This window comes from Ovis canadensis, chromosome 15 (assembly GCF_042477335.2).
Source record: "Ovis canadensis isolate MfBH-ARS-UI-01 breed Bighorn chromosome 15, ARS-UI_OviCan_v2, whole genome shotgun sequence".
In the NCBI taxonomy this organism is placed as follows: Eukaryota; Metazoa; Chordata; class Mammalia; order Artiodactyla; family Bovidae; genus Ovis; species Ovis canadensis.
The window spans coordinates 84,557,941-84,581,471 of NC_091259.1; the positions used below are offsets into that span (position 1 = coordinate 84,557,941).

The following is a 23,531-nucleotide window of genomic DNA, read 5'->3' on the forward strand; positions in this document are numbered from 1 at the left end:
TAAAAAAAAAAATCAGACCAGTACTAATAGAGCCCCAAATATACGTTCTTATCCCTAGAGCAGAGGTATCTGAAGGTTATTAGTGCTCTCCTTTGCCTATTTTCCACACATGTTAAGGAAGCTCTAATGACTTACCAACCTACTGTCTTTAAAAAGCAAAAAAAAAAAATTATTTCTTTATAACAGGGGTCCCCTATCTTGAGGGTCTAATGCCTGATGATCTGAGATGGAGCTGATGTTAAAAGTAATAGAAATAAAGTACACAATAAACATAACTTGCTTGAATCACCCAGAAACCATCCTTCATCCTCCCCGCCCCCAACTAGGTCCAAGGAAAAATTGTCTTCCACAAAACGGTCCCTGGTGCCAAAGAAGTTGGGGAGACTGCTTTATAATCACATTTCTTAAAATGTATCTACATATAGGATTTACTTGTTTTAATCACATTACCCAAAAGTTTCTGCTTTTCCTTTCTCCATCTATTAATCTTTTCTGATCTTTTTTTGGGTCACACTTAGTGGCTTGTGGGATGTTAGTTTCCTGAACAAGAATCAAACGTGTGGTCCCCTGCAGTGGAAGTGCAAAGTCCTAACCACTGGACCACTAGGGAAGCTCCTTTTCTGATCTCTTTCAAAAACCCATGGCTTCAATTACTTATGAAGGCTAGATATCAAACCTGGAATATGTGAGGATTCTTTATGAAGGGGGTTTTGATAAAAAGGCTTCCATAATCAGAACAGCATATTAAACTGGGAGTTAAACCAAATAACTCCCTTCTTGGCTAACACCTGTAGACAACCTTTATTGGACCTACTTATTCCTCTGGTTAGTGCTATCTGCTGGCAGTGAGAATCTCCATAAGAGAACAGGTTTACCACATATTTAAATGGACTAAAAGTTCATAAGAGATATGAAGTCTTTGTTATATTTGGTAAACACCTGCTTATCAAACTAATCCATATATCCAGTATAAATCACTCTCATGAGGATCATAGATAAAAAGAAAAAGAACAAATTTGAGTACTCTTTCTTAACTTCAGTTAATCTTTGATCTAAAGAAGAAATGTGACTTTAACACCAGTCTCAACAGCTTTCATAAAAAGTCTGAAATTTAGTATTAAGTACTAAACCTTATCATACGATGGCCTTGTTCTTTTTATTTGATCATTTACATTCCTTCTGAATTTTCAAACTGTCTAAAACTAAATCTTTCTACTCTCCCATTGACTAGTTTCTAGTTTATTTATACATCAGACATCTTACATTTAATGACAGGTTTAAGAATTCAACAATTTCAAAGAACTGCTAGAGCTCTAAGATATGATTATTTTGGAGGGCAATTAGGCAGGATTTATCAAATTAAAATGCACATACCCCTTAACCTAGCAATATACCACTAGCAGTCTATACTATACTAAAACCTGCATAAAGACAGATGTCCCAAGATGTTTGCTAAACTTCATTTTAATTGTGAAGTATCATAACTAACGAGTATAATACAGAAAGAACATGAGCCCTCCAGTAAGTACAACTCAGCTTAACAGAAGACCATTTAGTAACACCTTAAAGCTCCCTGTGCCTCTCTCCCATCATGCTCACACCAGACACATCCTGGTGATGTTAAGAAGCGCCTGCACCTTCATCATGGACAGATCCTGAAGCACAGTAGTTTTGCTTGTTTTCCAATTCACATAAATGGAATTCTAACATGCATTCTTCTGTGGCTTTTGAAACTCAACATTATTATTTCTAGTGATAATTCATGTTGATGCATGTAACAATGGACCATTCACTTTTCACTGCTATTCTGTATTCAATTTCAAAAACACATCACAATTTATCCACTATTCTTTAGGTGGACCTTTGAACAGCTTGTACTTTTTTGGGATAATATAAATGCAGTATTACTTTTAACAGTGGAATGAGGATACAAATGGTGACCAATGAGGGAAGAGTTACATGAAGACATCTGTAACACTCAGTAGTGAAAAACAATCATGTTGTTTAACAATTTATATGGTTAACCTCACCTATGTTAAAATTTACATACACCCACTTCACAAACACACATAAAAAATAAAACACAAAGTCTAGAATATATGTAGACAAAAAATACAGAAAATGGACCTCAGAGTAGGGAATGAGAATAGTGAAAAGACAAAGGAAGGAGAGTGGGCCTTTAGAATTGTATTTTATATTTTTCTGTATTGTTCATTGGAAAGAAAAATTCAAACAAGGATATTTGCATTTATTCATTACCTGTATTTTTATTTACTTATTATTTTAAAATCATAACCTATAAGGTATCTTCTGCTTGGTACACTCAACTAAGATTTTGGTGATTAAAACTAGTCAGTTCTGGTAACAGATTGGAAGAATGCAGCAGGTTCTCTTCAATATTACCCTGAAGATAACTGAGATCCTCACGATAGTACCAAACTGTCTACACATCCAACCAAAGACTGGCCAACTTGGGGACATCCCCAGTGGTCCAGTGGTTGAGAATCTGCCTTGCAATGCAGGGGCGGGGCGGGGGGGTGTGTGGGGTGCAGGTTCGATCCCTGGTAAGGGAACTGGGATCTCATATGGCCCAGAGCGGCCAAGCCCTCAGGCTGTAACTAGACAGCCCACGCGCCACAAGGAAAGATCCCTCATGACGCAACAGAAACCTGAAGCAGTCAGGAAAAAAAAAGACTGAGCAACTTGTACACACAGAGAGATGAGGAGGCTGGGATTGCCAGAGGTGGTCCCTGCCTGCTTTGCTTACCAGCTGGAAATAGAGAGATAAGGAGAACCCATGGTCTTCATGCAGATTACAAGATAACCGTTAGCAAGTGATTAAAACAAAAGGGAAGGAGGGACCCAATCTTATTTTTTTTTTGTTTTTGAGGGAGAAGTTATCTCCAATCAGTAGCGCCTGCACAACCCAATGGATTCCAGCCTCTTGAATTCCTACTGCTCCATTAGAGGTGGAGCAGGAAAAGGTAGAAGATTCCTTCCCCGTATTTCCCTAAAAGGGTAGAAGTGTGATACCGTTCTATTTGCTCCAGAAGGAACAAAGCAGGGGTAAGAAGGATTGCTCCTCTAATCTCTTAACTCTCAAGTTTAATGAAAGCACCAGTTACCAGTTTCTCCATTTTCTGGAGTCTCTCGTCCAGTTTTGCTGGAACTTCGGCTGGTAGACTCCGGACTGGTTGCACGAACAAACATCTTCCATTTTCCTCTTTTAGACATAAGTCTACGCATTCCATCCTGAGATGCTGGCTGGCTGATATCAGAACACGGACTAGACCCTGACACACTACCATCTCCTTCCTCCAAGGCTCGCAATTCTGCCTACAACAAACAGGAAAACAGAGTGTCATCAACTGTTTACCAACACTTATCTGTGAGCAGCAAGAATGACAGCCATGTGTTTTTGGAATTTAAGTATCTTGAGGACAGAAAGTATTTAATATATCTCTCCATCAGGACTGAACATTAAGCTCCACATTCTTTTGCTCCTCTGTCCATGGCATTTTCCAGGCAATGCTGGAGTGGGTTGCCATATCCTACTTCAGGCGATCCTCCCAACCAGGGATCAAACCTGAGTCTCCTGAACTGGCAGGCAGATTCTTTACCACTGGGCCACCTGGAAAGCCCAGGCACTCTTCAAAGCTTCAAATTTTTCAAAAGGGGGAAGCTTTGAAGTTGTATTACTGTTACAACACCTGTTGAGACTCTGCTTCACACTCAGGGTATCAGTAGATCAACTCCAGAGTTCAGGTTTTTATTACATAGGCTTAAACATATCTACATGAAAGGATAAGAAAAACAGCCCCCCTCCCCTGCCAATGGCATAAATGGAGCACAATGATCCCAGAGTACGACAGTTCTGAAGGAAGAAAATATATTTAACAAAAACTTACTTTTTTCCTTTCCAAAACCAGCTCCAGCTCAAGGGTATCTTGTTCTTCTTCCTCTTCACTTTCTCCCGACTGAACAACACTGCAGAGGTCCTCCTGAGTGGGGTCGTCCACACTGTCCAACAGAATGTCCTGTGGCTTTACTGCCGGCGCCGCTTCTGGTGTACCTGGTTCCTTCTCTTCCGAAACCGGCTCTACTTCTTTACAAATTACTTTTCTTCTCCATCTCTCTTCTTCCTCTTTTATTCCCTCAGGCAGCAGAGGAGCAAGCAGTGATGCTGCCACCCCTTTCTTCTCCTCCTCATTATTTGAGAGAGCCTGAATTCCTTCATTTACTTCCTATAAAGAATAAAATAATCTTGCTTAACTTTCAAAGAAATTTCACCTGAATATACAGTTTAACTGTTCATGTAAAAATGACCAGAATTTTCAGTCACTGGATATTCTTCAAAACCACTGACTCCCATCAGATTAGTACATGTTTGCACCATTTTCCTTACATGTGTAATGGAAATAATGTTACTTTAGGAAGGCAGTATTATTGTTCTGGGTGGAACTCAAACTTATCTTTTCTCCTCTGTATGTCAAAAAGACTAGTAAGAAACAGAGGCAGATTAAAATAAAATCCTAATTTTGTCAGTTCAACAACATAAGTGGATAAATCTTCACCTTCCTCTTCTGTATGATGAGATAACTTCATAAATATGCTGTGAAGGTGATTGAGGTAAGTGAAATATTTCGAAAATGAAATGTGTGATTATATTCAAGTGTCTACTTCCTCCACTGGGATATTTACTCTATGTCCCTCTTAGAGTTGTACATTTACAAAAGCATTTTTTGGATACACCTCCCATCATTTAAAAATTCAAGATAAATTAAAATTCACCCCCACACACTCTCTCAGTAGAGTACAACTTACTTTTCTTATTGATGAGGCTATAAAATGCTTGTTTCACTATCAGTAATTTTTAAGGTAGCTAATCTTTGTATTAAAGTTAAAAAAAAAAAATGAAGTGGAATCACCAAAGCCCTGAAGCCCTTCCTGCTTCCCCGCTTGCTTAGCTGCTCCCATTTCCTTCACAATGACCCAAGGGACCTCTATGGCACCCCAAAGCTCCAGAAGAACCACTGAACTAGGGAACTGCTATAAATGCCACACAATAACCAGAAACAGATTAAAAGGTCAAGAAACAAAATGTATCCTATTTTATATCTATGTTGCAAAATATTAACAGAAGGGTAATACACTTGTGACAAAGTAGCATTCAAGCTCTTTAGATCTAAAAATAAGCAGAAGAGGTGAGTTGTAACACTGACCTTTTTAACTTCTCGCTTGGCTACGGCGGGCCCACTTTTACTACTAGAAACAGAAGCATTTTTCTCCTTAGCGTACATGTCAGTATTCACCACGAAACTAGCTTCAGCACCTGTTACACAACTAAAAAAAAATGTACTTATTAGCAAAAGCAACAGAAACCAAATATCAGCAAAAGATAAGACTCTGATTTCCTTCTAGGTTAGTTTCTTTTTCAAGTCTGTTCTTACCTGGGCTGGTAATGCTGTAATCCTTGTACCTGAGTGGCAAGATACTGGGGTAATTCCCAAGTCACTTCATTTGTTTGTGTGTTCCAATAATAATAGCATCCTGTGTTCTCATCCCAGACCTCCTGCCAATCTCCCATCTCAATTCCAACTAGAAGAAAATGAAACAAATTTTAAGCAGCGTGTATTTCTGCACAATTCTGACCCTGTATCTCAAGTCACAACCATCTAACCCAGGGTTTCTCAACCTTAGCTCTGTTACTGGGTAGGACACTCTGTGCTGTGGGGGACAATCCTGAGCAGTGTTAGCAGCATCCTGGCCACTGCCCACCAGATGCAGCAGGGCTCCCCCTCCCCCTCCGCTGTGACAGTCAAACCCTCTCCAGACACTGTTCAACGTCCCCTGGGGGGGCAACTCCTCCCTCCTGAGCTGTCTTTGCAAACATGGTTTAAAAAGCAGTTTGATAGTTGAAAGATACATTGCAAACCGCAAAAGACTTTTAAAAATAATGGCTTTTATTATTTACTGAGCATAATCTGCCACTGGTTAAAAGGCAAACAATCATCTTCTGATAAAAATATAACCGAGCAGTTAGTTATTTTCCAAGTACTGTATTTAAAAAGCCAGAATTCTAAAGTCTGGGGCTAAGGTATATAGGCTTTCAACTTTGGGAACCTCAATGCCTAGAACAACTTTAAGAACCACATTTTAGGTTTCTTTAAAACTCAAAGACTCAAGCTTACCTCCTGCCAGTGAACACTGAGTATCATATTGCCACCCTGCGGTCTGGGTTGAGTCCGTCCCATTAGGAGTAGTGGAAGAAAGGGCAGGTGCCGATTCCTTTGGCTCGGGCCGGGGTGGAGTTGGGGGTGGAGCAGAAGCTGCTCCAGGAGCCGCAGGCTGAGGAGCTGTTATTGCGTCAATTTCCTTCAGGGTGAAAACAACAAGCATTACTGAGGTGAAACCCCAAAAACAGCAATAATGAAAACAAACCAACCAACCCTCCACTGTACAGGGTTTTGACTTAAGAAGCTTGAGTCTCTGCTTCTCAAGTCAAAACTCTACTCTTCCCCATTTTTGTTCTTACAACTGGCACAAAAGGAGAAATTGAGAGTGATGGGGAGGGACTAAGGGAGAAAAATAGAGCAGGAGATACAGACTGACAAGTGGGCTAACCACTTGAAATTCAAATCCCAAAGTGGCTTCAATAACTAAAAACCCAAACACAAAAACACTTCTAACCGCTAGGAAGTTGGCCAATGTACTGTCAATATCGGTTGACTGGTTTCCATTTGCTTCCTTAGACTGTGCTGGTTTTTCTGAAATATCATTCTCTTCATCATCACTGTCAGCATATGCACCAAGCAAGCACAGACCTCCTGGGAACAAAAAGGTAAAACAACATTTCTAACAATGCCAAAGTCCTAGGAAGTATCCAACAGAAAATATGATTCTTTAGCCATTTAGTTCACTTATAGAACCTCAAGAAATCTACAGCTAACCAAGAGAGGTATAAAATAATTATGCACTTAGAACTAATAAAATCAACCTGCATAGCAATTTGACATCCTTTCCAAAATATGTGCTCAATTATTCAACCACATACTCCCTGTCAAAGTAACACATAATATGTATCCTGATTTTAGAATCTGATTTAGGTCTCTATCTCAAACAAGTAAACCAACTGGAGTTTAGTAAATGAAACAAGGAGATTTTTCAAAGTGGGAAACAAAGCTCTTTTCAATAATTTCCCCTCAAACAAGTGATGAATTAAAACAGAACATAAGATGCTACGACCAGAACAAAGGAAACAAGAGTCACAGCTAAAGCTGAAAATACTAAGTACGGCCTCTGTAATGCTGCAATGCGGTCACCTTCTTAAAAACACCTGAAACTGTTTATTAGTTGACCGATGTTTATTACTCTAATGTTACAATTAAGTGAGCATATATACTCTCTTTACATATTTTATCACAATAGGCACATGAACTATCTAAGCCTAACTTGACTTTTCATTTAATAACAGGACTAAATTTTCCAGTGTCGTGGAAACTGAAGATTTATCAGGAGGTAAAATCTAGTTTTCTTTGTTATAATTCCATAAACAAATTCATAGATTCACCTAGGTGTGAACATAAATTGCTTCATTTATATACAGAAGTTCACATCCAATACTTTATTCACATAAATCATGCGTTCATTATTTTTTAGTATATAGCTAAGGTGTTACACTACCAATTCCCAAAATATTATTTTAAACTGATTAGGAATATTTTAAAGTGGATATTTATTAGACAGTATCTCCCCTTTCCAGTTTCTAAATATATCTCATTTGGTGGTTGGGGGAGGGGCACCGTAGATAACCAGTCAATTTTCCACATTTCCTGAACAACAGGTAAAGGCAAGAACTACGTAAGACATTTCCGTACAGAAAAAATCTGCACCTTAGAATTCAGCACTGATGGGTTTCTGGGGGAAAGCGGAGGATAGGAAATTTATATTTTTACACAGAAACCCTTCTTAGTTTAGAGACAATAATAAACATTGGCTTTAGTGCTATATACTTTGGTAAAAGGTTCCGGCCAGGTGAGCTGAGGGGAATTTGGATTACAAAATTCCCCGGCAGGATTAATTACCCAGGCTCAGAGAGGCTCCATCTAGTCTTTTTCTCTTCAATTCAGAGATCTTCATACTATATACATAAAATCCCTTCCAAACTCTTGAAAACATAATGCTGTTTCCTAGTTCTGAAATTTCTTTCATGGGTTTTACCTTTCCCATGTGTGTGTTAGTCACTCAGCCGTGTCCGCCTCTCTGCGACCCCATGGACTGTAGCCCACCAGGCTCCTCCGTCCACAGGATTCTCCAGGCAAGAATACTGGAGTGGGTTGCCATTCCCTTCTCCAGGTTACCTTTTCTAATTCACAGTTTTTTTTAAGTGGTAAATGGGGTATGGGGAGGAACATGCATCTGTTACTTCAGGTACATAGTACAAAAAGTCCCTCAAATTCAGAAGATCAAAGTTATTACCAATTATAGAATATTTAGTATGAAAACACACTTTAATCTCTTAAGATATATAAAGAGTAGAGAAAACGAACATTTTCAGCACTTGCGGGTTAGAAATTCGTATATGTAATTTAATTTAATCATCAAAACAACTTAGGGCTGAAAGATGTTTTACAGATGAATGATGTCATGAGGTCTTAAGCATGAATGCTAGAGTGGTGATTTGAACCCAGGTCTGTCTACAAAACCACTGCTGCAAATATTCTTTCATGCTTAAAAAATACTGAGTAAGAGCAATTTTCAACATTTGCTAGGTACCAATCAGAGCAGTTTCTTAAAGAAAAAGACAGGAAGACATTGTTTGCATTCCCTAAAGAATGCCAAGATACTGGGGAAGCCAGAAAACAAGTTACAAAATAGCACTAGCAGAATAAAGAAGTTGTGGTATATATACACAATGGAATGTTACTCAGTCATAAAAAGAAATGCATTTGAGTGGGTTCTAAATGAGGTGGATGAACCTAGAACCTATTATACAGAGTGAAGTGAGTCAGAAAAAGAAAGATAAATACAGTATTCTAACACATATATATTTGGAATCTAGAAAAATGGTACTGTAGAATTTACAGGGCAACAGTGGAGAAAAAGACATACAGAAAAGACTTATGGACATGGTGGGGGAGAGAGGGGAGGAGAGGGTGAGATATATGGAAAGAGTAACATGGAAACTTACATTACCATATGTACAATAGATAGCCAATGGGAATTTGCTGTATGGCTCAGGAAATTCAAACAGGGGCTCTGTATCAACCTAGAGGTGTGGGATGGGGAGGCAGATGGGAGGGAGGTTCAAAAGGGAGGGAATATATGTATACCTATGGCTGATTCATGTTGAGGTTTGACAGAAAACAACAAACAACTGTAAAGCAATTATCCTTCAATAAAAAATATATTAAAAAATAGCATTAGAAAAAGTAGCAGAAATTAATTTGGGTACAGAGAGACAAGAACAGCAAATTTTACACTGGTACGTACAACTACAACCCCTCACAAAGATGTTAAATTTCCATTTAACGGGAGTATAAATTTGCTGAAACATTCATCAAAACACCATATATAAACACAATTTGATCCTAAAGAAAGATATGGTAGACAATGAATTAAAAAAAAAACAAACACAAAGAACTATACCTGTTGCTTTAACAGCAGTGGGCCTGGTGGTCATGACTGGTTTGGGAGGATTCTGAACAACTCTGGGAACCTCCACCACCACCTCCTGTTCATCTGGATCTAAAACAGTGAACAAAAGCAAACAGCCAGATGACCGAACAGAGAAAAAATCTACACAGGTGACAAAACAATCTCTGACTTGACCTCTCAAGTCTAGATTTCCTCAATTTCAAAACAAAGTGGCTATAACCCATCACTGATCCAACTAACTGAGAGGCGACAAACAAGCACAGCTGGAATCTTCACTCTGCCTAGCGGCGTCAACATTAGGAATGTGAACACCATACATAAAAATTATCTGAAATAATCCCAAGTTAAAACACATACACGCACACGTTAAATTCTCTCCAGCTTAACCATACGGCTTTTACTATAAGCATAACTAGAGCATTTTTTCCCCAAAGTGATCTTTATTATAATTATTATTATTTTAGCACCTGAAAACGTCGGGGCTTTTCCCGCATATGGCTCCTAAAGTAATTCTGTCTGGTTCATCTTAATCCAAGTACCATTCTGGGGATAAACACAAGTGATTGGGAACCCACGAGCTCCACCTCTCCAGGAATGCTGCGGAAACCTGCCAACTAGGATGGACTTACACTTGAGCTGGCGTAACACAAGTATGGTTACTTCTACAGCCTCTCTCTCAATTTCAACAAAAACGAAACGAAAAGCACATGACGTGTAGGAAACGGCAGGTTCCACGGTCACTGAGGCTAAGACGAGGAAACGCACCGTCTCCATCTACCCCGTGAAGCTATTCAAAACCGAGAGCAGACGGTGAGGAAGGAGACTGGGCGGCCCGGGCCAAGCCCTGCACCCGAGATGGCGCCTCTGGGCCGGCTCCGGCCGAGCGCACACGGCTCCGCGGCCCCTTCCGCCCCTCCGGGCCCACAGCCGTCCTGCCCGCAGGCCCCGCGCAGCAGGCCTCGGAGGCGGACGCCGCCCGCCCGGGCTTCCCGTTCCTCGCAGGCCCAGTCTGACAGACCTAGGCCGCAGCCCCCGAGCTCGAGTTTCGGACTGGCCCCACGTCGGCGCCAGGGCCCTCGCGCACGCTTTACCTTCTGAGGGCGAGTCCTCCGAGGCCGCCGCGGCGGCAGTCACCGCGGTTGTCGTCGTCGACACCGCTGCCGGGGCCGGCTGGCTGGGCGCCGCCGCCGCCGTCGAGTCCGGTTCGGCGTCGGGTTCCGGCTCCGGGTCCCTGCTCGGCGTGCTGCTCCGGGGACCTGGCGGAGAGAGCTGCAGGATGGGCCTCCGGCCGGGTACCGCCCGGGACTTCTTCCCCATCGCGAGCCCGAGCGCGAGCCGCGAGCGTCGGACAGCCGAGAGGGGCGGGCGCTCGGCGCGGCGACGCGTAATCAATATTCATACGCTGCGACGCCGCCTCCTGCAGGGATCCGCTTTTAACCGGCGGAGAGAGCGTTCGCGCAAGCGCACTGGGCCTGGTGTGCCCTTCTGGCCCCGCCCCCAGGAAAGGAGGGCGGACTTTACTCATGGGGCTAGGCGATTGGTTGTTTTGACACATTGACGGAGCCGGAAGCCAATGGAAAACGTAAAAGGGTTAGCGTTAAGCCAATAGCACCGAAGAGTGTGAGTTTAGACTACCTTCGAAATTACGTCACGCTCCACCCCTGCGTTTTTTGCGGAGTCTCTTCTCTGCCGCTCTGTCCTCCATTTTGAGCTCGTTTTCGGCTATGTGTCTTATCGTTTGTCATCTAGAATGCTATGCTGCTTTCCTGGTCTTTCCCTTAGTTTCGCCTTGTTTATGGGGTTTAATTTGGGTCTAGCATCGAACACTAAATAGAATAAGGGGTCTCATGGTTTTGTAAATTTTTTCTTGGACCACAAAGATGATGCCTCATATTGTTGCTTATCAGCTGAAAAAAAAAAAAAATCACTTGACGTACTGCATAGGAGGAAACAGCCTAAATTTTTGCGATGGGGCCCAGGAACCTTCCCAATCTAGTCGCTTTATTAGGTTTAATCTTTCTTTAGTAGTCTCTTCTCCCCTGCCCTGTTTCAGAGGCAGCCACACAGAGCATTTCTCTCACCTTTACTCTTTCAGACTAGCTGGACTATCTACTGCATTATGTGGCAAAATTGTTATCCTTTCTCAAGACCCATTGCAGGGGTTACATCTCTGAATCTTTTTATCTCAATGCTGAGTTCTTCACCAGCACTTAACCTACCATTGAGTTTAAGAAATCCGGGGTTCATCTATAAAAGAGGAATATGATCTATAAATTAGAAATAACGGTATAGATATCTATCCTATAAGGTTGTTGTGAAAATCAAATGCAGTTCTACATATGAACTGCTTATATGGTACCTCACACATAATAAATGCTCAGTGTTACAAATTAGAGAAGACTTGAGAGCCCTTTGGACAGCAAGGAGATCAAAGGAGACTCTTGAGAGTCCCTTGGACAGCAAGGAGATCAAACCAGTCAATCCTAAAGGAAATCAACACTGAATAGTCATTGGAAGGGCTGATGCTGAAGCTGAAGCTGGAACACTTTGGTCACTTGATGTGGAAAACTGACTCATTGGAAAAGCCCCTGATGCTGGTCAAGATTGAAGGCAGGAGAAGGGGATGACTGGATGAGATGGTTGGATGGCATCACAGACTTGATGGGCGTGAGTTTGAGCAAGCTCTGGGATTGGTCATGGAAGCCTGGTGTGCTGCAGTCCATTGGGTCACAAAGAGTCCAACACAATTGAAGAATTCCAGTGGTATATGTTTTTATATCCCTAAGGCCCGCTCAATTCTTGCCTGAGCATACACTAATAATTTGTAACGCTGAACACTTAAACTATGTGTGACATACCATGTAAGCAGTTTATGTGTAGAATTACATTTTATTTTCACAATACTATATAAGATAGATATCTATATGGTTATTTCTAATTTTTAGATCATATTCCTCATTTATAGATGAACCCTTGGATTGCTTATTGAGTACAAAAGCCTTGAAAGCAGTGACTTGTGTGTTTTGTTCCCTGGGTTGAAATGTACTTTCTGGAACATAAGCACTCAGAGTTTTTGAATGAATATAGCACATGAATATATGCAAACTTGACATAAGTAGCAATATTTGTTTGTTTTTCCCTTGCCTGTGGGAGAAATAACTGGATTAGAGTGTCTTGAGGTTATACTCCCAAAACTTCTGAAAAATTAACAACTAGAAGCAGGTGTATATGCTGTTTTGAAGGTGTCATCAGTTTATTATTATTTTGGCTGCACTGGATGTTCGTTGCACCTAAAAGGCTCTTCATTGAGGAGTGAGGGCTTAGTTGTGGTATGTGGAATTTTAGTTCCCTGACCAGCGATTGAACCTGTGCCCCCTGAATTGAGAGTATGGAGTTTTATCTGCTGGACTGCCGGGGAAGTCCCTGTCACCAATTTTCTGGTTTCTTTCCTTTTTTCTCATTTATTTCTTAGGAGAAACATTGAAATATGATAGTTGTACATAAGGAGTTTTGAAGTCAAACATTTGGATATAACACCTTCCAGATATAATTGCTAGACTTCTCTTAACATCCCTAAACTTGTTTTTGCAACTGTTAAAATGTGTTAGTAACAGTACCCATAGGGTTGTTAATCATAATTTTAAGCTCTTTGCATTGGGCCAGGAACAAAATAAGCAATTATTATATAGTAGCTATTATTATTAATTAATTAATTCTGTCTGCCCTGGGTCTTCCATGCTGCATGCGGGCTTTCTTTAGCTGTGACGAGTGGGGGGTTACTTTCTGGTTGCCGTGCATGGGCTTCTCATAGCAATGGAGAACGGGCTCTAGGGCATGTGGGCTTCAGTGGTTGTGGACAGGCGGGCCCGGTTGCCCCTTGGCGTGTGGGATCCTCCCAGACAAAGGATTGAATCCTCGTCCCCTGTGTGAGCAGGCAAACTCCCCACCACTGGACCAACAGGGAGGCCCTCTGGTAGCTATTGCTAACGTTAATGAGCATTTTGTTTATACAAAAATCCAGATCCTGTTACAAAACTAGCTAGAACCAAGTTGAGATTATGAACTAAACCACAATGCATAGAAATGTGAAAGGCTGTTTTCCTTGGGGGAAATTCCCAATTCTGGAGGTGGCTGTTACTGTTTTTAACTAGGGGTCTCAATGCTGTCTGTCCAGAGAACCATCTGGAACAGCAGCAATTTTTTCAAGGGAGAGGGTGATGGGGATGGTTTAGGATGATTCAAATGCAGTATGTTTTGCATTTCTGTGAGAATCTGAATGCTGCCACTGATCTGACAGGAAGCAGAGCTCAGGTGGTAATAACCACAGGAAGCCGTGGCTGAAAATACAGATGACGCTTCTTTTACTCACTGGCCACTCACCTCTGGCTGTACGGCCCGGTTCCTCACAGTCCACAGACCCAGACAGGTCTGTGACCTAGAGGTTGGGGATCCCTGATCCAGAGAACACTAAAGCAACATAAGAATCTGAATCAGTGGTGGAAATGCAGGGCTTATATCAGTTTTCTTTTTAAAAGCTCTTTAGATAATTTTAATGCTTAGCCAGGGTTGAGAACCACTGATTTTAGAGACATATTTTGCTGTTTTGGGCCTCAGAGAAGGTATTCGGAAGGGGGGGAGGTGTGGTTTCCCTAGTGGCATAAAAAGCCCACCTGCCAATGAGAGATTTGGATTCAAGGCTTTGGTCAGGAAGAAGACACTCCAGTATTCTTGCCTGGAGAATCCCACGGACAGAGGAGCCTGGTGGGCTATAGCCGATAGGGTTGCAAGGAGTGGGACGCGACTGAAGCGACTTAGTACGCAGGCACTCATGAAGATATCAGGATCTGAAATAGGGATGGGCAAACCATGGTTAAATCAGGTTTACTTTTTAAAGGTTAAACAAACAATAATATGTAAAAAGAGACCTGTGTGACAACAAACCCTAAAATACTTATTTTCTGGCTTTTTACGGGAAGTTTGACTATGTCTCCAAACAGAGTGAATAAACACAGAGCTACTCCTTTTAAAGAAAAATCAGGCCTGATCCTTGATCTCCAAGGGCCTAACCACCTCACGAAATACTGAGGATGTTTTGGTTGGGGTGATGATATTGTTTCAGTAAAATCAAATTATGAGGAGTTACATTTGACAAGTAAAATACCCATTTTAAAATATATTTAGTTATAATCACAGTTGGTGGGCGATGCCTTACTCTATATCTGATGTTACTTCTTTTTTATTAATAACTTTAAAAAATTTGATCTGCACTGGGTCTTCACTGCTGCAGGTGGGCTTTCGTTGCTGTGAGCAGGGACTACTCTTCATTGTGGAGTTTTCATTCCAGTGGCTTCTCTTGCTGCAGAGCACGGGCGCTAGGGCACACAGGCTTCAGCAGTTGTGGCTCGGTAGTTGTGGTGCACAGGCTTAATTGCTCCGTGGCCTGTGGGATCTTCCTGGAACAGGGATCAAACCCATGGCCCCTGCATTGGTAGATTCTTTCCACTGTGCCACCAGGGAAACGATTTAATTTTGAAAGCTGACCTTCCTAATCCACGTTAAAACTCTAGCTTTTGGAACTTCAACAAGAGGTATGCTGCAGAAAGGGACTGTCCATAGAAGTCCCAGCTTCAGTTCATTTCAGTTCAGTTCAGTCGCTCAGTTGTGTCTGACTCTTTGCGACCCCATGGCCTATAGCACACCAGGTGTCCATTACCAGCTCCCGGAGCATACGCAAACTCATGTCCATTGACTTGGTGATGCCATCCAACCATCTCATCCTCTGTCATCCCCTTCTACTCCCACCTTCAATCTTTCCCAGCATCAGGGTCTTTTCCAATGAGTCAGCTCTTCGTATCAGGTGGCCTAAGTATTGGAGTTTCAGCTTGCACATCAGTCCTTCCGATGAACACCCAGGACTGATCTCCTTTAGGATGGACTGGTTGGATCTCCTTGCAGCCCAAAGGACTCTCAAGAGTCTTCTCCAACACCACAGTTCAAAAACATCAATCCTTTGGCGCTCAGCTTTCTTTTTAGTCCAATTCTCACATCCATACATGACTACTGGAAAAACCATAGCTTTGACTAGATGGATCTTTGTTGGCAAAATAATGTTTCTGCTTTTTAATATGCTGTCTAGGTTGGTCATAGCTTTTCTTCTAAGGAGGAAGCATCTATTAATTTGATGGCTGCAGTCACCATCTGCAGTGATTTTAGAGCCCCCCAAAATAAAGTCTGCCACTGTTTCCATTGTTTCCCCATCTATTTTCCATGAAGTGATGGGACCAGATGCCATAATCTTAGTTTTCTGAATGTTGAGCTTTAAGCCAACTTTTTCACTCTCCTCTTTCACTTTCATCAAGAGGCTGTTTAGTTCTTCACTTTCTGCCATAAGACTGGTGTCATCTGCATATCTGAGGTGATTGATATTTCTCTCAGCAATCTTGAATCCAGCTTGTGCTTCAGCCAGCCCAGTTTCAGAAGCATAGAATAAAGTTTTAGGGTTGTGTGTGTTTATTCATCTAAGTTTTATTATATAAAAAATTTTATAAATAGAAATCTTTATTAAATGGAGACCAGAAGGGGAAGTTTCACACCCTGTGATGATATCCCAATAGGAAGAAGATTCCTCTTCTTTCCTGGTAAGAACTCAGCCAATGAAAAGCCCTGTGCTCTTTATTTACTATAGTTCTCCCAACTTCTTTAGAAAAGCAGCTACAGAGTCTTCCTGGTGGTCCAGTGGTTAAGACTCTGCTGTCCCAGTGTAGTGGGCAAATGTTCCATCCCTCATCAGGGAACTAGATCCTACATGGTGCAACTTAAGATCCCTTGTGTTGCAACTAAGACCCAGCACAGCCCCGCCCCCTCAAAAAAAGTGGCGACTTCCCTTGCCCTGAGGGAACTTGCGCATGACTTGCCAAAGCTGTAATATCCTGAATTGCCAATTCTCTGATGCTTCAGAATAAACTCATCTTTGCTGGAGAAATAACAGGGCAGAATATTTATTTTAGGTCAACAATTCCAACCGGGCATGTCTTGAGCAATTCAGTTCTGAGGATTAGCCCTAGGAGCTGGCATCAGACACCACAGGCCCAAGGGCTCAGGCTCCCAGAAAGCAGTGTCAGTCACTCAGTCATGTCCAACTCTTTGCAACCCCATGGACTGTAGCCCGCAGGGTTCCTCTGTCCGTGGGATTCTCCAGGCAAGAATACTGGAGTGGGTTTCCCTGCCCTCCTCTAGAGGATCTTCCTGACCCAGGGACTGAACCCGGGTCTCTTGCATTGCAGGCAGATTCTTTACCGTCTGAGCCACCAGGGAAGCCTTGGTGTCCCCAGAGCTGCCTTTACATTGGAGGTCAGCTTCGAGGGAGACCCCCATGCCACTTGCACTTCTGGTTGGCTACATAATGAGGTTTCCATAACCACCTTAAATTTTATAATTCTCCAGAACCATTCATGGAACTCAGGAAAGCACTCTACTTATGATTTCAGTTTTACTACAAAGGATACAAGGCAAGGTCTGGGAGGGAGCACAGAGTTCCCACACTGCCGCTCTGTGAAGTCAGCACGTCTCCCTCCGAGTGCATCATCTTCTCAGTCCAGGACGTTCTGTTGTCTTGCTGTCCAGTTTTTACTTGATTACACAGGTGTGGTTGATCGGCTTACTGGCCACTGTGGCTCAACTTAATCTCCAGCCCTCTGGTCCAGTCTTCCCAGGAGGTTGTGAAAGTGAATGTCATTCAGTCGTGTCCAACTCTTTGTGACCCCATGGACTACACAGTCCATGGAATTCTCCAAGCCAAAATACTGGAGTGGGTAGCTGTTCCCTTCTTTAGGGGATCTTCCCAACCCAGGTAACCCACATTGGAGGCAGATTCTTTACCAGCTGAGCCACCAGGGAAGCCCTCATTTTACTTACAAGTGAGAAGTTAAGTGAAGAAGAACGAAAGAGCCTCTTGATGAAGGTGAAAGAGGAGAGTGAGACAGTTGGCTTAAAACTCAACATTCAGAAAACTAAGATTATGGCATCTGGTCCCATCACTTCATGGCAAATAGATGGGAAAACAATGGAAAGTGAGAGACTTTTAATTTGGGGGCTCCAAAATCACTGCAGATGGTGAGTGCAGCCATGAAATTAAAAGACTCTTGCTCCTTGGCAGAAAAGCTATGACCAACCTAGACAGTATATTAAAAGGCAGGGACAGTACTTTGCCGACAAAGGTCTGTCTAGTCAAAGCTATGATTACTATTTCCAGTAGTCGTGTATGGATGTGAGAGTTGGACTATAAAGAAAGCTGAGCGCCAAAGAATTGATGCTTTTGAACTGTGGTGTTGGAGAAGACTCTGGAGAGTCCCTTGGACAGCAAGGAGATACAACCATTCCACCCTAAAGGAGATCAGTTCTGAATATTCATTGGAAGGACTGATGCGGAAGCTGAAACTCCAATACTTTGGCCACCTGATGCGAAGAACTGACTCATTTGAAAAGACCTTGATGCTGGGAAAGATTGAAGGTGAGGGGGAGAAGGGGACGACAGAGGATGAGATGGTTGGGTGGCATCACCGACTCAATGGACATGAGTTTGAGTAAGCTCCGGGGAGTTGGTGATGGACAGGGAGGCCTGGCATGCTGCAGTCCGTGGAGCTGCAAAGAGTCGGACAGGACTGAGCGACTGAACTGAACTGAACTGAGCGGTTACGGATGATCAAGGGCTGACTCTCCTCTAGCAGCTTCCTTTGCTTAAGCAAAAGGGAAAAAGGGAAAGGAACACTCTCATACAGAGGCGGATGTCACCAGAGTGAACCCCGCCATTCTGGATGAGGCCACTTGGAAATATTAGCAAGCCTGAGGGGCTCAGAGACCTGCGTTGCTTGGGACAGGACTCAGGTAGTCAACATCTAGGAGCAGAGTCAGGAAACCTGCATTCAAGTCCTATCTACACTGTGCGTTGGCAGCAGAAGCGAGAGCAAGATGCTTTTGTCTGCTGACTCTCGCTTTGTTTATAAACATGTGATCGTGCCTATCTCACAGGATGCCGGCAAGATTTTTTTTTTTTTTGGAAGATACATTCCTGATTTATTATCTCCATATTCAAAAAGAATTTCAAAGTAACAAAATATTTCTATCCACCATAGAATCCAGAATAGGGCTGGGCTCTGGGGACCAAATTCTTTGTTCACAGGGTGGGCAGAACCCTCTGCCTCGAAACAATCTTTTGAGCTAATTTGGAGAAGGTAATGGCACACCACTCCAGTACTCTTGCCTGGAAAATCCCATGGACAGAGGAACCTGGTAGGCTGTAGTCCATGGGGTCGCTAAGAGTCGCACACGACTGAGCAACTTCATTTTACTTTTCACTTTCATGCTTTGGAGAAGGAAATGGCAACCCACTCCAGTGTTCTTGCCTGGAGAATCCCAGGGACGGTGGAGCCTGATGGGCTGCTATTTATGGGGTCGCACAGAGTCGGAAACGACTGAGGCAACTTAGCAGCAGACTTAGCAGCAGCTTTCAGCTCTGAGTCCTGGTCACAGTCTTGAAATCACAGAAGGTTAGAGACTGGAATTACTCAGCCAGATGGATGAGTTTCTGGTTCAGACACGAGGAGAGGGTTTCTTGGAAGTGATCAATGAAGCCTCTGCAGCAGAAACAGAAGACTAGGGCAGAAGGCATGGGGGCCAAACCAGAGGGGCCTGGCACTGGCGGGGGCAGGGGCGGCGGTGAGGAGCCCTCTCAACATTTCCTTGTTTTCATCCATGTGTCTCCACTCCGTAGAACAGGGGCTGCGTTCAGTCAGTCACCCTGATGTAAGAATGTTCTTCACACAGTTTCTCATAGAATTTAAAGACAGGGCCCAGTAGGACCCTTGATTGGATCCAGGAGAGATCCCATGATGCCAGGAGCTACACGCTTTCGATTACTGAGGTGGTCTGGCCAAAGGTCCCAGCTCCTGGAAGGCACGGTCACGTTGTCTTACAGGGACAGCCTAGAGATGGATCTGTACGATGACACTGGATTGGGGCCTGCAGACTCCACACTGCTCAGGCCACGAATCATAGCCCTTGACACTGTGGTCAAACAACACAAAGCGGACGCCCTTCTTGATGTTGGTGAATGCGTGCATGATCTGAAAGGAGAAACTGCCTGTCCGTGGCCGGACGGGAAAACGTTTATGGAAGAAATAATGCAAGATGGCATAGTCGGCATCTAAAATCTTGACGACTAGCTGATACATCCGGTCACTGCCTTGTTGCTCTGTCCAGCGGCGACAGACAGAAATCCAAATCTTTCCACTATCCAGGAGTTCCCGCCACGGACCCGCCTCCTCCAGGTCCAAAATTTCTCCCTTGTACCAACACCTGTAGGCAGGACTGTAGCTCATCTCCCCAGAAGTCTGCAGCCTGACCCCCAGGTCTTCCTCTTCCTCCGAGCCATCGCTACAGCTCAGCATCATACAGTCCCAGAGGTCTTCTTTGCCAGGGGGGGTTCGCGGTGAGCTTGCGTCCTATGGGTCTGCGCTCGCAGAAGCGGCCCAGGATGCAGGGCCCGGGGGTGTCAGCAGGGGGCAGGCAGGTGCGGATGACGGGCCATAGGTAGGGGTGTTTCCAGGGCAGGATGCTCCGCCACAGGTCCCAGCCGTCCACCACGTCTCGCCAGTGCCGGCACACCGGGCGGCAGTGCCGGAGCAGCATGCTTGGAGGCAGGTAGCTCAGCACCTTCCGGAGCATCTCGATGGGCAGTTGGTTCAGGCCCGGAGCCTCCTGTGGTTCGTGGTGCGGAGCTGGGACAGGGGTGAGCAGGCCCCAGGAGGTTGAGGCCCCCATGGTCTCCTCGCCAGGCCCTGCGGCTGCTGCTGCCTGCATCTCAGCCAGTGCTCCTCACCAGTGGGCCTTCACCTTGCCTCACCTATGCTGGCAAGATTAAATGAGATGTTTGCAAACGTCCTAAAACTGGACACACACGGCACTCAGCAGGCCTTCAGTGAATGGTACCTATTATACGCTTGCTTTAGTGTTAAGAGTATATGAAACACAGAAGTCTTTTCAAGTTCTAAATAAGCAGGAAGCTAGTGGGGATAATGAGCAAAATGAATGCAGAGCTGGCTAGAATCAGAGGAGGGGATATGTAGGAAGTTTAGGAACCACCCAAGCTACTCTTTGTGCCTAGCTTTGATGGAACCTTGTGTGTGGCAGTAGAAAGAAAACTAAAGAGATCCTTTTAATTTTATCTTGGTCAAAACATTTTCAAGAAAATTTTATTTTTTGTGCAAAATCATTGAAGGAAAAACTAGACTTTGTTGAAAGAAACGAGAAACAGTTTTTAGGCTACTGAACATCATCAAATAAGCATCATCTTTCAAAAGCCCATGGAAAGTGTTTGGCTTTCATTTTGGTCTCAGCTAGCAAAGGTGACTGCTCTCTTGCAGGCAACCTCAGAAAGAGCGCACACCATTGAGATGCACTGAGCAACTCTGACGCTGGCTTTAAGTATCTATTTTGCTGGAAGGGAGAAGGGAGGGAAGGATGAAGGAGCAAAGTATGGAGTCAGGGGTCACCTGAGCCATTTCCCATACCTCTTCCCCAGACTCCAAAGCCTGTGATTACATTGGAGCATCTGCTAAACATCAAAAGTGAGGAAGAGTTTCAAACATTTTTCTGCTCCCAAAAAAATACTTTCCTCTCCTGAATGATCCCTATAATAACCTTAACTTTCTCTTTTGCCACTTTATGGAAATTGTCTCCATGGCAAAACTAAATTGTGCAATTCAACTCATATATGTAAGACTTGTTTTTCTCTCTGCCTGGTTCCCCTGGAAACCTGAGTTGTATCTGCATGTCTGATTTTCACCCTACCCCCATCAACTGGCATTCAAACATGACTCCTCTCAAAAGTCACTAGCATGCACCGATGTTTCACATGTCTGAACTGGGCATTTTAACTGCATACACCTAGAAAGTAAATAATCTTACTTTCACTTGGATTCAGAGGATGAGGAGGAAACCGGTCTGTGTTTCCACCAAGGTAGCCAAAGAACATTCACACAGAGGCAAAGCGAGGAGGACTGGCCAGAGTGGAGCCAGTATTTGTAGAGAAGATGCGAGGCTACCTTACAGAATCCATGGGTCAGTAAATGACTGGGGACTCACTGTAACAGCTTCAGAAAATAAATAATGTGCTCCATCACCACCTACGCTGAAAGGCTGGTTGTTGGGCTGAAAGGCAGGAGGTTGGGCTGGCCCAAAGTTTTAACCCTATATTCACCATCACAGGATGGATCTCCCCAGGGACTATCCCTATCTTGAAGCTAGGTAAGGGGTCCCATTCAGAGTCACCTTATTAGCATAACAAAGATTTCTTTCACTCAGGGTTTCACAAGGATTTGTGAGCTGTTTGCCAGGAATGGGGACAAACACCAAATATATTTTTTGTTATATCACATTATTTGACCTTATGTGTTCCATGGAAGTTCATTTAAATCACGAAGCCTCATTTACTCAAAGAAATACCTTTTAGTCTATAGAAACTGGTATAGGTCATGTGAGCAATAAATTGATCTTTTGATGACGGCATTCTAAGCAGATACAGGTATATTCTTGTGGCTTAGGGTTAATGATGAGCTACTGATTATATTAAAAGTAATACAGGACTATCTTCGTTTTCAGGTACAAAGAGCTCTAAAGAGTAAAATAAACTTTAGAACTTTCTATAATATATACTGTGTTCGAGCAGAAAAAAAGAAGTATTAATCAGGTTGAGGTAAATTAGGTTACCTAGAATGTGTTCACTGATGGACAGCTTTGTAGAACAAATGAGCTTTGTTAGAGCACAAAAAGAATGGTTAGTATGAAACTGTGTGCTATATATATATTCTATTATCAATAGAAATGATGCTAAAAAAAAAAATGATGCTTGCTTCTATTGTCACAGGCCGGAAAAGTGTAACCTTGTCACATTTTGTTAAAATTTTTTAAGAACTATGAAGTTTTCTTTCAAGAGTCACATGTTTAATGGTGCATACCATACTAAGTGGCTTCAGCCATGTTGACTCTTTGCGACCCTATGAACTGTAGCCCACCAGGCTCCTCTGTCTGTGGGATTCTCCAGGCAAGAATACTGGAGAGGGTTGCCATGTCTTTCTCCAGGGGATCTTCCTGACTGAGGCATTGAACCTACATCTCTTATGTCTCCTGCACTGAAAGGTGGGTTCTTTACCCCTGGTATTTAATGGTAGTTAAGTCTCTTTAGAAACCTATATACAGGTCAGGAAGCAACAGTTAGAATTGGACATGGAACAACAGACTGGTTCCAAATAGGAAAAGGAGTATGTCACGGCTGTATATGGTCACCTTGCTTATTGAACTTCTATGCAGAGTACATCATGAGAAACGCTGGACTGGAAGAAACACAAGCTGGAATCAAGATTGCCGGGAGAAATATCAATCACCTCAGATATGCAGATGACACCACCCTAATGGCAGAAAGTGAAGAGGAACTAAAAAGCCTCTTGATGAAAGTGAAAGTGGAGAGTGAAAAAGTTGGCTTAAAGTTCAACATTCAGAAAATTAAGATCATGGCATCTGGTCCCATCACTTCATGGCAAATAGATGGGGAAATAGTGTCAGACTTAATTTTTTGGGACTCCAAAATCACTGCAGATGGTGACTGCAACCATGAAATTAAGAGGCTTACTCCTTGGAAGGAAAGTTATGAGTAACCTAGATAGCATATTAAAAAGCAGAGACATTACTTTGCCAACAAAGGTCCGGCTAGTCAAGGCTATGGTTTTTCCAGGGGTCATGTATGGATGTGAGAGTTGGACTGTGAAGAAAGCTGAGCGCCGAAGAATTGATGCTTTTGAACTGTGGTGTTGGAGAAGACT

The 23,531-nt window shown here is 43.1% G+C and overlaps 1 protein-coding gene across 1 annotated transcript in view; it reads right to left on the minus strand.

Moving 5' to 3' along the window:
* FNBP4 (formin binding protein 4) overlaps positions 1-11,136 on the minus strand; it is a 30,103-nt gene extending 18,967 nt beyond the window's left edge. Inside the window, exons 1-8 of the mRNA XM_069555697.1 lie at positions 10,749-11,136; positions 9,649-9,747; positions 6,691-6,827; positions 6,192-6,375; positions 5,451-5,598; positions 5,223-5,343; positions 3,909-4,244; positions 3,126-3,336 (exon numbers count right to left, since the gene is read on the minus strand). Of these exons, the coding sequence (XP_069411798.1) occupies positions 3,126-3,336; positions 3,909-4,244; positions 5,223-5,343; positions 5,451-5,598; positions 6,192-6,375; positions 6,691-6,827; positions 9,649-9,747; positions 10,749-10,974 (1,462 nt within the window). The 5' untranslated portion in view covers positions 10,975-11,136. The remainder of the gene's footprint in view (positions 1-3,125; positions 3,337-3,908; positions 4,245-5,222; positions 5,344-5,450; positions 5,599-6,191; positions 6,376-6,690; positions 6,828-9,648; positions 9,748-10,748) is intronic.
* Between the last annotated feature and the right edge of the window lie 12,395 nt (positions 11,137-23,531).